The following is a 15,000-nucleotide window of genomic DNA, read 5'->3' on the forward strand; positions in this document are numbered from 1 at the left end:
TGGTTGAAAGACATGTCTATCCCAGATGTGGCGCCCGTGGTCTTTGTTTGGATGGAGCTAAGCAGCTAAATCAGTTAGCTATCTCTATAGCGGGTGCTGAACGGATAACTTTCTGTATATCACTGGGAATGCATCTCACAGAAATGTGTCTCTTTTTAATCACTTGCAATGCTGTCTAATTGTAACGGTAGTTTGTGTGAACAAATATCGTCTTGGGTGTGAGTCATTGTTTTATCACTTCCATTGCTGTATAACGGTAGCTAGTGTAGTGTAACGGTAGCCAATATCGCTAGCCCCCCTCGTCGGCAGACTATTAAACCGTTGCTAGCAGGTTAGCTGCTGGTTTCATAAACATAATAGAGGAGAACTACAGTCTGAACTACATGAAACTTACGTTACTGGGACAAGGAGGACCTGGCCAGCCTGGACCACACCAAACTCTGCTGGCACTGGGACAAGAAGGAGCTGGCCAGCCTGGACCACATCAAACCCTCCTGGTACTGGGACAAGAAGGAGCTGGCCAGCCTGGACCACATCAAACCCCCCTGGTACTGGGACAAGAAGGACCTGGCCAGCCTGGACCACATCAAACCCTCCTGGTACTGGGACAAGAAGGACCTGGCCAGCCTGGACCACATCAAACCCTGCTGGTACTGGGACAAGAAGGACCTGGCCCACACCCCGTCCCAGTCAGAGGGACTGGACCCTGCCACTGAGGCACGGTACCGGAGGGAAGGGGCTCGGTTCATCTTTGACGTGGGCACACGACTGGGGCTGTATCCTTTTATAGCCATAACAGATAACCTAACCTAACCTGCAAGAAACTTAACATATAACCTGTTAACCGCCATGGAATATGACAGAAAACATGTTAACTATAAGAAACCTCTGCCCTTGCCTGGCACACAGGACTGTGGCCGTACCCTATAAAAGATAATCTGATAAATGACGCTTGACACATGGGTGGCTAAAGTGATGTGGTTGATATTATTTGGCCCTGTCACATTGCTGTCCATATTAGCACTAAAAACCGTTAATACACACAGAGAAGACAACTTTCACAAATAGATAGTTATTGTGCAAAAGACAAAGATTAAACAAATGAGTTGATTGGGAATATGTAAGCAACAGCTCACCAATTTTTTATATTAAGTAAATTGCAGTTTCTGCTGAAGGAACATCTTCACAAGCTGTAATAGTAAGGGGATTGACTGGTGTGTATGACAGCTCCGGTTCTAGTAGCTTGTTGTTGGGAGCTGTTGGCACTGCCAGGCAAGCAGTCCACTCTGAAATTGATTTGATAAATAACCACCCACTGTCTACAATTTTTAAAAACTTCCACTGTCAGTCGTCTTAACCTCTGTGGCCAGACACTATGACACGTTGGCAACCGGGATCATTTACTTCCACCGCTTCTACATGTTCCACTCCTTCAAGCAGTTCCCTAGATATGTAAGTATGCAGTTCTCTATTCACTCCAGCCTTGGGAAATTCATTAAAGTAAGTTCTATAAGGTAGATGGCACTGTATATCACATACTTTTTATCCAAACCTCAGACTTACAAACCAATCAGATGACCAAACAGGCATAGTGACTGTTTATTTAAATCTGAAGTAAATATTAAGATGTATTATGTAAAGCACTTTGAGTTGCATTCTATGTTCATGCACCTACAAAAACTGTAAATTGAACCTGTGAATTAGGAGGAGGAGTCCCAGTATATTTCGTTCCTAACCTGTTGGATGTGCCTGCAGGTGACAGGGGGATGCTGCCTTTTCCTAGCAGGCAAAGTGGAGGAAACTCCCAAGAAGTGTAAAGACATCATCAAGACCGCTCGCAGCCTGCTCACCGACATCCAGTTCGCCCAGTTTGGAGATGATCCAAAGGTTGGTAACAAGAAATCCCATCATTTGGCCATGATCAGTAATGCCTTGCAACATTGACATGCTTTTTGGGTACCAAGTGTCAGAGGGGGAGCAGCTTCCCAAGACTGGAAGACCACTTTAAAAAAATTTTTTTAGACGTACCACTCTCTAATTAAACCAACCAGTTCTAATTAGAGAAAACTGTTTGGATCACTGAAAATCGACTGAGCCACAGAAAAAGAGGAAAGTCACAGAATCATGCAGAAATCACCCTCTAGATGTCACTGCAGGACCATTAAGCCAGGCCCCATGGAGCCAGGCAATCTACAGCAGAGAGAGAGCACAGTTTAATAGCTGATCTAAATGTTATTTCAGTGTTTTATGTCCAGTTTTCCTTTTTATTGGCTAAAGTATCTGTAGTGTCTGTAGTTTCTGTAGTGTCTGTAGATTAAAAATGGCTCTTGGAGATGCATTAAACAACAGAACAACATGAACAGTTGTCATTCTGTTCTGTCTGTATTTCATGAAAATTTGTGTTTCACATTGTTTTTCAAAGGCTGTGGAATTTCTAACTTCAGACCCACAGATTGAGATTTTTTATTCTTCCCTGGAAAGCTGCGGGGACTATCTTGTTAAGTCCTTCCCCATTTGGAACTTTTTACAATATAAATGTACATTTTTGCAAAGCCCCAGTTTGTTTAAGGAACAATCCTCATGCTAACAGGAGGAGGTGATGGTGCTGGAGCGCATCCTGCTGCAGACCATCAAGTTTGACCTGCAGGTGGAGCATCCCTACCAGTTCCTGCTGCGTTATGCCAAGCAGCTCAAAGGTACATCCATTTCTGCTGGTCCATTTGTGGGGCATCCGCTCAAGATCTCAGCATTGAGAATGGGAAACGATTAAATATATTGATAGCCAATTTTAGAGAAAAAAATGTATGCACTTATGGAGGTTTGGCTGATAGAGAAACAAGTCATGTGTTTTTCAGGTGACAAGAACAAGGTGCAGAAGTTGGTTCAGATGGCCTGGACCTTTGTGAATGACAGGTGAGTTCAGAAACCCTTGCGACTGACAGCTGTTAATCACTCTTAGCATGGGGTTGATATTCAAGCTAATCTGATTACATCATTCTCTCACACTTTTCCTATATTCATAAAGCTAGGGTTCAACCGATATGGGTTTTTGAAGTTGCCTTTCGCCGATATTTTGTCCTGATATACAGTATCTTTAAATTTCACCTTTGTCATGCCAAAAATTCCAAGCATTCATTTTTTCCCCCTAGAATTGTATTTGTCAGTGTGGAAAAGCCTCTGAAATGGCATTTAGTCCATCATGGGACACTAAAACTCTCCACTGAACCCCAGACTAATACAATTCTTTTAGGGTTAGCAGCTCTTTAAGGCAGGGTGACCTATGCAATGGTAGGGAAACTCTGGGACACATTACTGCCTTTAAATTAAGGATTCATTCACAAAAATATAATTGAACAGTTACATGAATAATAAAATGTGCAAAGAAAATCAAATGTAAGGTTTTCCAGACTGTTTTTCTGACACTGACAGGCTGATATCTGACATTTAATAAAAGGCCAAAATCAACCCCATATATCATCTGACCCTAACACGTCCAAGAAAAAAATGTAACTAAATCCCTTTTATTAGCATATTGATGCATGTGTACCGGCAAGCTTGTATTATAATAGTAGACGGATATGGTATTGATGCTGTGGTCCTCCCTAGCCTGTGCACCATGCTGGCCCTGCAGTGGGAACCAGAGATCATTGCCGTGGCCGTCATGTACCTGGCCGGACGCCTCTGTAAGTTCGACATCCAGGAATGGACATCCAAGCAGTCGTCCCGGCGCTGGTGGGAGCAGTTTGTCCAGGACGTGCCTGTGGAGGTGCTGGAAGGTAAGGGGGTAATGTTACTAACCACATAAGTGGGGTTTGACTCATGAGACAATACAGCGAGGGCCAGAAAGTTTAGACAATCAGACAAAATGATTGGAAAGCCGAGTTAGTCTAAGTTTCTGTGACTGGCGGCTTACCTGGCAGTATCTGAATTGTCCCAGTGTGGTAAACCCCACCCCTCTGGTAGTTTGAGCAGGTTGAAACAAAAGCCAAGAAGTATTTGCAAATGCTATTTTACCCAGGTGCGGTTGATAGCAGTGACTTTGGTTTCTGACTCGTGCAACAAAAGAATAAAGCTCAAAGCTTTGAGAGTTGCAGGATCATGACCGCTTCCTATGCAGCATTACGACTTTTGCTTTAGCAACCCTTTCTGATCTGTCTACCTCTTTTTCTCCTCTCCTTCCCTCCCCATCTCCTCTTCTCTCCCGCTCTCCTCCAATCCCAAAGATATCTGCCACCAGATCCTGGACCTGTACTCCCAGGGCAAGCAGCAGATGCCCCAGGGAGGGGCAGGGACCGGGGAGAAACCCCCCGCATCCTCCATCCCCTCCTCCCCAGCCCCACCGCCGGCCAAGAAGGCTTCCCCCCAGAGCAGCCCCAGACCGCCCCGACCAGCCCAGGTCAGTGATTTTATATATATATATATATATATATATATATATATATAATGTGTGTATGTATACATACATATATATGTATATATATATATATATATATATATATATATATATATATATATATATATATATATATATAAATATATATATATATATATATAGTGGAGATGGATGGGTGTGTACTAGTGCTGGTGAAGACAGTCTGTGTCCTGCATGCATCTCAACCTGCTTTTAGCAAGTTGTGCATTCTCTGATCCTGATATTATCTTTTTTTGCTCTTCAGCCGTCTCCCAAAGATGACAGCAAGGCCGCTGGTAAGCAAAAACCCTGAATGGGCCTAATACACTGGAGGCCTCAGGGATCAATTTTAGCTCATGAATCCATATGCTGTAATCAGTCCATTCTTTGCCTTCATTTGCCTCTTCCCTGTCTTGTGTTTGTCTCGCCCAGAGCTCCTGCATCTAGAACCTCCTCCTCCTCCTCCCCCTCCTCTTCCTCCTCTGGCCTCCACACTTCCAGGTCAGTACCTTCTGCCCCATTCAGCTCCATTTAAACGCCCTGTAAAGCTGTTATTTAGATCATGAGAAGGGTAGGATGGGGGACACATTGGAGAGTAGAGTTGAGTAGAGTTGTTGGAACGAATTCCAAAATTGTAGTAGAATTTATAAAACTGATTAAGGCAGGACTTTTCCCCTGGACATATCCCAGGTATCTCCTGTAGGGTTGGGCGATATGTCAAAATTTTCCTACCGGCCACCGTCAGCCCAACAACCGGCGATTGCCGATATATTCGCCGGGTGTCAGAGCGGCTAAGATTGTCACTACAATGACAATAGCTGGTCCACCTTAAAGGTCAGTCCACCTTAAGTGAGCCTGGTCAGGTTAGCCATTGTCGCTAACTTCGGGGCTAACCTCCTTCACTTTAATCAAAAACTAAACTGTACACACTGTCGCTGCCCGATCTGAGTCAACCGTAGATGTGAGTCGCGCACATCTCACAGCGACAGAGTCAACTTCTAGTAGGCTATGTAATGTTAGCTAACTAGAGAAAATGTCCGCTAGCCGTGATGCTAATTTTCGCTATGTTCAACTCCATTGACTTATGCTAAAAACGTTAGCGATCTAAAAGTCCGCTAGCTGCAACGCTAATTAGTGCCAAATCCCATTTAATTATGTTTAAGTGTTAGCGACTTAAAAACTGGATCTGAAATGGGTTTGTCGCTGCCCGATCTGAGTTGAACATAGCGAAAATTAGCATCACGGGCTAGAAGTGTGACGGTGAGGTCACACACACGCATATATTTATGTTATATATATAACTGGTTCTTCGGATCACGTCGGAAATCAAGTGTGTTTATGTTTATGGTTGTACTAAACGCCACTCTGGAAGGCGGAGTGAAAAGGCAACTGTCATAGAGAGGGTGGAGACGTGATGTCGTTTAAATACGGGATAATGGCGCCCAACTCCAACTGCCAGTTCCTATTCGCACACGCTTTGAATTGCGCTTTTCAGGTTAATTATTTACCATTAAATTAGCAAAATCAAATGACAAAAATCGCCCAAAAAAATCTACCGGCGATGGACTCAGCCCATCGCCGATAGCCGATATATTCGTCCTATCGCCCAACCCTAATCTCCTGCTCATTTACTGTTGCTGATCTCATGAAACTTCTCTTCTACTAACTAGTTTTGTTGTTATAACACAGCCTAATGACAGCACTACTACACTACATTTAAGAAGCCATGTTGGGAAAGTATTTGGATCAGTTGGTTCAGTGGGAGAAGACAAATAAGGCTGCAATAACACCAATAATTGGTTTTCTTTGGTCTGAACCGTAGTGGAAAAGTTGACTTTGTTGCAGTTTTTGTATTTAGTTCATTTAGGTTTACACTGTTAATTACAATTACAGGCAAACCAGGGCTTGTAAACAAAAGCCACATGTACTCAGCTTATTGGACAGAGTTGTGGTAACCTGTCATCTCATGTGATTAGAGAAAATAAATTCAATTCCAGTCCCCGTGACTTAAGCCAACATCCCTCTCCTTATACCCATAAACCCTTGTGTTTTGGGGTTGTTTCCTGTAATTGGTTGGTATGACGTTCTCACTCCTAATGAACTACACCAGAGTTCTCTTGTTAGAGGACGGAGACTCGCATTTTCAGGCGTCTCAGTGCCACTATTTGGTGCCACCTAGTTTGAATGGCATTGTTCTCACCTGGACAAACGAACTGAACTAAAGGAGTAAACACTCCAGGGTTCAAATTAATCACTCAGAACATACTTGGTGTGAACGCAGCCTTAGATAAGAGATGACTGCCTGCCAATGCCAGCCATGTCCATCAGATAGTCTTCTGCTCGTAAGAGAAGCAGTATTCCACATGCTGGACTAGTCGTGCTAAATACAGCCAAAACCTCAATGCTGCTGGCCTTCATCCTCAAGCCGAGCACTGATCTCTTCATATTAGTCAGGCCAGGTTGTGTGTGTGTGTGTGTGTGTGTGTGTGTGTGTCTGTGTGTGTGGTGAAAGAGCAGCAGATCAGATGGTTAACCGCATTGGTGAAATCTGACTACTTAGTAGATGTAATCATATTAAATCTTAACCCCAGGTTTTAACCCGGCTTTAGAGAAAAGATGCAAACTGACAGCCAAGCCATTTCCAAGCAGGTTGATGTCCGCTCAACACACACCAACTGCATTAGATCACAGTGGTTTCATTGGACTGTATATGGACTGTAGTGTGCAGCATTTCATCTCTTTTTTGTTATTATTTTTTATTATTGGCCTTGCTCTGCACATGCCGTTGCACATTTGTGTGTGTTGTATTTCTATAGAGAAATTCTTCCACACTGTAAAAACTTTTTTTGACTTACTCTTCCGCACCGTTACCACAATTCTCTGCTCTCCCACCAGACCACAAATCCCCCTCCTCCTACCCACCAGCCCCGGACCTCCCCTCCGAACCATCAGACCCCCCGCCCTTACCCCAACGCCCCCCTCCGCCGCCCCCGCCGCCGCTGGACCTCCCTGCCCCCAGCTCCCTCCTGTCCAGCGAGGGCTACCAGAAGCTCCAGTCCATGATGACGACGGAGGGCTCCTGTTACGCCGCCGTACCCCAGGCCTGTGCCCCGCCGCTGGGCTACCACGGCCTCGCCTACCCCCCGGGCGCCGCGTCCTACCACCCTCCCCTGCTTCCCGCCTACAGCTACCCGCTGCCCCCGCCGCCCCCCTCGGCCATGGGGATAGTGCCCGGTTTGGCCGGCGGGTACCCGCCACCCCCGCCCACCGGGCAGAGCCAGCTGCCCCCTCCGCTGCCGCCCGGGATGCCCCCCCTCAGCGGGATGAGTCGGGGTACGTGGATGAGGTGAGGGGCCACCGAGACAGCAGGAGGTTCAGGTCAGATGATTTTAGGGTCCAGATGCAATCGGTCAAATCATTCAGATTTCTATTAAAGCACTAAACGGGTCTACATGTACAGTTTGATGCTCTGAACGGTTTCACATTTTAAGAGAACTGCTCAGTTCTCTTAAAATTCTCCATTACATGATGAGTTTATGATTTTTCTATCATGGTCAGTTCAGCAGATATGGAGCAAAACCCTGGCAATGGAGGAGGGAAAATTGTCTGATCCGTACCAATTTTGTGGTGCCTCCAATTCTGAACATGTTCAGGGCATCAAACTGTGCATATAGATCTGTTTTGGTGCTTTTACACAAATCTGGAGGATTCATGTAGATTTGGCGTGGACTATAAGCGTTAACTGAGAGACATGGAGGATTACAAAATTGATGTCTTCCTTTAGCTCTCCCCTTTTTTGCACAACGCACTACATTTGAAAGCAGACAGTATTCACATTGCTAGTATTCATTTTCAATATTCATATTGCTTTATTTCATATTTCAATATTGGAAGGGATACCAACAGTATATTTTTTTTTCAATACAAGTTTTGTGCCATCTAGTTCAGATTGCTCCAATATTTTATTTTTTACCTGGAAGCTCTTTTCAAAGGAGGTTTGATTTAAACACAGCGTCCACTAGACCTCAGGTGGTCCGTTTTACTGTCAGATTCTCAGTTTGAATATTGTTTTCAATAGGATGTTGTTGGTGTTTAGTAGTACACACTGTTGTTTTATTAGCCTATCAATGTGAATACCAGACAGTGGCAGGCAGCTTTATTTACTCAAATGCTCGGAGACCAGTGTTATATTGTTCAGGCTGTATTTGTTTTTCTTCTTTAAGAAACTTTTGGCTGAGGATCAATTCACTTTCAATCGTTTCAGTTCAATGATATTGCTAGACTAGCGTTTACTCTGTCAGCCTTTAATGAAACGTTTTTTAATAAATTGTCCTTGTTTGTAAACAATTTTTTCTTTTTTCTTTTTCCTGAATTTAAAATTAATTGGTGCCAACCCAAATCCATTTACATGTAAACATGTAAAGACATTAGCACACCGTTTTTTAAAGAAATGTTTGGGATGTTTACATTTTTTATAAAACTTGTAATAATCTTTAATGCATGCAGCTTGTTACAACTGTTCATGTAACCATTAACGTAATAAACCACAGTTTGCAGTGTCAATCCTGTTAATGTTATAAGTTTCCCGTTATGTAATAAAAGTTACCAACCATTAATGTACTAACTTTTTTCCTAATTATTACATTATTGGGTTTTATTACATTAGGAAGTTTAAACTTTTGAAATGTAGTCCATTCACAATGATTCCCAAAGACCTCTTCCGTACACACTCATGCTTTTTATTAGATGTAGCACCATTGTTAATAACCAAATCTGTGATGACAGTTTTTACTATTATTACATTTTCAGTTCCATTATTACATTTTTGAAGCCTGAAAATTTAAATGTTTCTGTTGTAATGTAATAAAGCCCATTAATGTAATAATTATTATGGTAACAGGAAAAAGGTTATTACATTATTGTTGGGTAACTTTTGTTATGTTGATGGAAAATGTATTCTGTTAACAGGATTATTACCCTGTTAAACTGTGAGTTGAAATTTGTTAATGGTTTATGTTAATGTGAAGTTATTACATTTACATTTGTAACAGCTATTCCTCCTTTCATAAGAAACGTTTATTTTGTTTTGTTTTTGATGGTTATTTATTATTTTCTTGCATTTTATGCTTCCTCAAACTCCTCCATTAGAAACATGTTCCGTTCCACTAAAATAATTAAAAGTTGTTTCTCACCTGCTGTGTTGTTATGACATTTAACTTTTTGACAGATTATTTCAGAATGGATGCGACTTTCTTCATGTTTGTTGTAATGTCAAAGTTCTGCCACTAGGAGGCATTCTAGGCTTATTAATAAGATTAGCTTCAGTTGCATGCTTTTACATGCTCTTTAATGGACATTTAGTCCTCATTTTCAATACCTGCACTTCACTGTCATGCTTTTCTTTGTTTATAGTTAATGTAGGCAATGTAGGAATTGAGGTGTAATCTACTAATGCACTCATTTTCAGCTAAATGCCTCAAATGTAAAATTCACAGCAAACAATTTTGCAAACATAGCTAACATTCTCCATTGATCTGAAGGTTAGTTCTTCAGATTTAATGCCAATTCATTTCAAATCGAATGACACACATACGGATTCACGTACAAATTGGTATTACTTCTTCGGTACACATCCTCCACATTAACTGCACCACTCAATCACTGACACCAACACACAAATAGCTTTTCAAAGAAAGTATACTTCAATTTTATTTCAAAATTTCTAAAAGTGGCCTTTTAAATTGTTTTCTCATATCATCATATATTGCTAAAATACCTTTTCAGCTACATACAGCTTATTAAAAAATATAAAGGCATGCTAACCCCTGGTAATCTATGGGGGATATGTATTTACATACAGCATTGGCTATACTCTAAAATAGACTGTCACAGAGGAACATCAGCATAATTTCATCACAGGGTCTAAGTCAATACCTCAATGACAAAAGAAGCAGTGCATTTGAATGTCACCATAGGAAAATAGTCCAAAAAAAATGAAAACGTCACTTTTGTGCTTTCAAATCAACAAATAAAAAAAGTCAGTAGTTATGTGTATAGTAGACTAGCTGTTTTCAAAAAAGGTCACTTTGCAAATGAAGACTGAGTGTGTCTACTGATGTATTTCTCTCTCTTGTAAAACCAAAGTAATGCCTGACTATCGAAAACAAAACAATTTGTTTTAGCAGTCCACAATTCAAACGGAATTAACTTCATAAATCAGGAATATCCCTGATATAAATGAAACTTTTTTCCTTGTTCAAATGATTACTGCTCACTTTGTAGCCTACATGTGGCCCATAGCTTACAGTATAGGCTACCACATGAAAATCAGGCTTGTCATTAAACACAAGTCACCTGCTGCATTCAGGCCATTGAACCATGCTGAAACTCAGCCACACATTCTCTTATCCAATAAGAATAGGATATGAAGACGGTACGGAAAGCACATGGTGCACACATCACATCTTTACCAATGTGTCCAACTTAAAGAATTTCAGAAGAAATTCCCTTATCTGTGTGGACATTCATTTTCATTTTGTCCAAATGCCAGGACAAGTAAAAATAAAGAATGCAGCATGTAATTTCAGTTATGAATGGTATCTCCATCTCTCAGACTCCTACATACATTATTATGCACTACTGTACAGTATATAGGTACATTATTCTGCAGAAAAACCTAGGGATATTTCACTCTGTACAACTCTATTACAATGAGGTAATAGTGTACACTAGCTGTAAGACACCTAATTATGATCCATGTATGAGGTGGGTAGAACTCAGCACTACATGTTCGGGTTTATGCCTGAAGGCAGTGACGAATAGGGCAATTTTTTGGATGATGCTGATACTCCCAATGCAGTGTTCTCAGCATTGTTGTACTGACATACAATCTCCCAGTTGCCAAGAGATAATTTAAAGCATCTTTTGGCACTTTTCTTATTTTTGTTTGTGAACGGTGCTTATCCACGCCCAAACGTGCCCCAAAAAATTGCCAAGAGTATCACAGCCTTTATAGGCCTTATTCCCACGGTGGCCATTTGGAACTTGCACCATGCACACTTGGGGTGGGAAACCCTACCCAGGAGAGCAAGTATAGTCCAGCTACTATATATCTTAATGTTGTGAACCAAGATACACATAGTTCAAACTTTAGCAAAAATTATAATTTCATAGATTCCCCACCAAAAAACTTATTGGAAACAAGGGATTTGGGTATTTGGCCGACTATAGCTAGTAAACTAGCTAAATTCCCTGTTAAATTGAAGCAGGCCTCGTTGTTGTACCTGAGATTTCTAGCTAATTTGATAACTTTTAGATCTATCTGACGTCCATTATGTGCTAGTTTTATGTACAGTATATATGCCAGTCTTCTGGGTAGAGTTTCCCACCCTGAGTGTGACGTACCCTACAGTAAGTTCAAAATGGCCACTATGGGAATTGGGTCAATTGTGGTGCTAAGTTGCCTGACATTATCAAAGTTTGCTTGTATTTGTTAATGGTGAAATATCCAAAATTATGGACAGTATCATTAATCACTTAGGTGCTATTGCAATATTTCACTCATTAAACGTAAGCTGAAATTGTCCTAGGTCAGACGCTTGTCATAAACTAAGCTTGGCAAAGTTATCCGCTAGGCCTACTTACTATATCTATTAAGTGTCTCAAAATAGTGCTGAACTGAGACCAGTTGCCTCTTTAAGTAATAAAGACACTTTATGGCAAATCAGCTGTTTGATCAACTTCTTATTGCGCAACCAGAGGACTAATAGCAGTTTCAGAGCTGTGTGTTCAGTATTTAATGACTGCAGTGCTTTAGAGATGCTGCTAGAGATGCTGCCAGCCTCCACTGAACACACTGAATACATACTGGACAGAGTGAAACTGCTTCACATCACTCGAAGGTAAGATGGTTAAGGAGCTGATTTGTACAGAAGTCGATGTACTACCCTTCATGCTGTGGTGAGCTTGGCAGTTGTCTGCACTTTTTCTAAGAAACTTGATACATATAGTCCTCTGAGAGCATCTAGGACATTTCATATACAGATGACACAATTCACAATCTACATTGCAAAACTAGTTACAGGCCTTCTTACCATATGCATTATAATAAAGTGAGGAGATAATTAGCATACAGGGTGAAGCTAGCAGCGAGCACTGCTAAGGCCCACACTAATGACATCTAAGACCTTTCCACCTGCATTAACCCATTAACCTGTGTCTAGCCTGATCTGATTGTATTCAGATAGAGACACATTGTAGATCGGATCACCCAAACCACCTCTGAAGGTCAGAGATACATTTGCATTTACAACAAATTGTAAATGTAGTGCATCTCCCATCAGCATGGTCTCATGCAATTTCTGTGAAATGAGCACAGTGTCTTAAAATGCATGAATGTGTGGCATGCACAAAAGTGAGAGAAATAGGTTTTCCCACCACTAAAGGATTAGTTGAAGGAGACAGGATTAGACACAGGCAGTAGTTTGACACTGAACTAGTAAGGAAAGTAAGGGTGTGGATTGGTTGCTTTCAACTCCGAAGACCAGGTTCAATTCCCAACTCCTGCATGTTTTCAACTGTGAGTGAAGTTTTCTCTTTTTTCTGATTTAACCATGACCAAAACCTTACCCTAACCAAATTGCTTTAGTTACCTAAACCTAGTCCTAACCTTAACCAAAGTTTTAGCTGCCTAACCTCAAGCCTAATCTTAACCACAGTTAGTTGCCTAAACCTAACCTTAGCCTTAACCGTTAGTTAACCTTTTCATGTAACGTGAAAATGGCGTGTCCAATTTGTGTTACTACATAATCCTTTCATGGTGGTATTGCGTGTTTGTGTCCACAACACGCAATATGCGTTTCAGAGTTTGTGCTCTTTTCTCAAAATTTTATGAGACTGGGTTGCTCCAATTCACATTAACAACAAAATGTTAATGCAATGTGTCTACAATAACTACAATAACAAAAATAATGGCGGCAGGCAGCTTGAGTTGTCATTTAAAAGTAGCTGGGAGTATGGAAAATAATGACTTACCAAAATAGTCAGGATACTCATAGATGGTGAACAAGTGAGATCTCTGTTTTGACATGCTCTAAAATGTCCCATCTTTTTCAAGGATGTTAATAAGAAGGTAAGTAGCTCGCTATTGATAGATGTCAGGCTATGGAGTCTGCTTTCTTTGCAAGAAGCAAAATGAATTGCAGCTGGGGTTTTTTCAATAATAAGATTGTCATATCTGAAGATTGTTTGACATAAAGTTGTATGTCTTCTAATTTGTGACATTCCTCTACACAGGAATGCTCACAAATTGAGGTATCACTGGAGATGCCTCATCTGTAACACAAGGTTTCAGTGGTCTAATCGATCAAATCATGTGATTTGGGTAAATTTATGTATACAAGGTGTGAAACAGCAGATGGTATACCACAGTGGTCAATGCCAGGTAAGGGTGCATACTAAGGGTGCCAGCACTAAATTAATTATATCAATGTTTCCCTTATATGTTTAGTTTTGTATCGAATGTATAGCATACTGAAGCATACTCATTTTGAGTGCCATTAACCAAGTTGTAATACTGCACATCCACGGAAAGGAAAAGGTAAGTTGTGTGTGACAGTCAGCCTTGAATACTTGAGAACATTAAAACAAAAAGCAGAATTGTGACTCAAATTGCAGACAGGTTCTGTGGTTCCTGGCTTGGATGAAGTGATAGTCAGATATTCAGTGTTTCAGAGCCTTACTGAATGCTTCTTACTTTGTTCACACTGCAAGCAACGCGATCAACAAGTCACCAGAATTCCATTCATTTCCTATAGAGCTGAGCGACCAGGGAAACTCGGCTGATGTGTGAACGCTCAGCAAGCTTTTTGGCAAAGTTGGCCATGGCTTAACTTTTTTGCGGTCTTCACCCGTCAACGGCCAATCGGTTTTCCACGCTTGCACGTGATTTCATTTCCTGAACAATAGTTCCACCTGGCAAGTGCAAAGTGGAGAAGTTGAATCCAGCCATTCAAAGCTTCCTAGTTCTCTACAACGTGTATTTGAAAGACTGCAGGATAACACGATTCTTGAAGAACAGTTGCATCCATTGTTGGGGTCGATGGTAAGCTCTGAAGTAATGATGTGATATTTTTGTGTTTATTTTCCATTAATGCTAGCTAAATAGCACTAGCTAGCTGTGTTAACTCATCAACCTTATGAAAGGCAATACGTATAGCTAGCATACATAAATACATAGCTTATTTTTCTTGGTCAAAACTTTGTAGCTGCAGATCACTACACAGATGCAATCAGAGTCTCTCGCTCCGCCCACAATAGGTCAGAAGAGAATGACACATCAACCAAGTTGCTCACAGTGTGAACGCACGGTTATTGTTGCTCGCAGTGTGGAGCCCTGTCCAACATGGACAAAGAATGCATGGCCGTTTGAAAATTCTGTTGCTGTCTTCTCCGTCACCCACATCTTGGGACTGGCTCTAGAAAACGGCTGACATGGGTACCCCAAACCCACAATGTCATCCTTCAAACAGCTGGACACCAAATCTGAGACTGTCAATAGTCTTCCAGTCTTGGCTTTCGGGAAACTATGA

General features: G+C 41.4%; 1 protein-coding gene across 1 annotated transcript; it reads left to right on the forward strand.

Moving 5' to 3' along the window:
• Positions 1–396: 396 nt before the first annotated feature.
• Positions 397–7,896, forward strand: LOC139916481 (uncharacterized; the record flags this gene model as incomplete). The annotated part of the gene is made up of 10 exons (XM_071905379.2): positions 397–776; positions 1,371–1,452; positions 1,756–1,887; positions 2,591–2,696; positions 2,856–2,913; positions 3,607–3,776; positions 4,224–4,396; positions 4,677–4,707; positions 4,844–4,912; positions 7,307–7,896. Coding segments are annotated over 10 exons (1,656 nt in total), but the record flags the coding sequence as incomplete, so codon positions are not given.
• Positions 7,897–15,000: the final 7,104 nt, after the last annotated feature.

The sequence above is a fragment of the Centroberyx gerrardi genome, chromosome 17 (assembly GCF_048128805.1).
Source record: "Centroberyx gerrardi isolate f3 chromosome 17, fCenGer3.hap1.cur.20231027, whole genome shotgun sequence".
Taxonomy (NCBI): Eukaryota; Metazoa; Chordata; class Actinopteri; order Beryciformes; family Berycidae; genus Centroberyx; species Centroberyx gerrardi.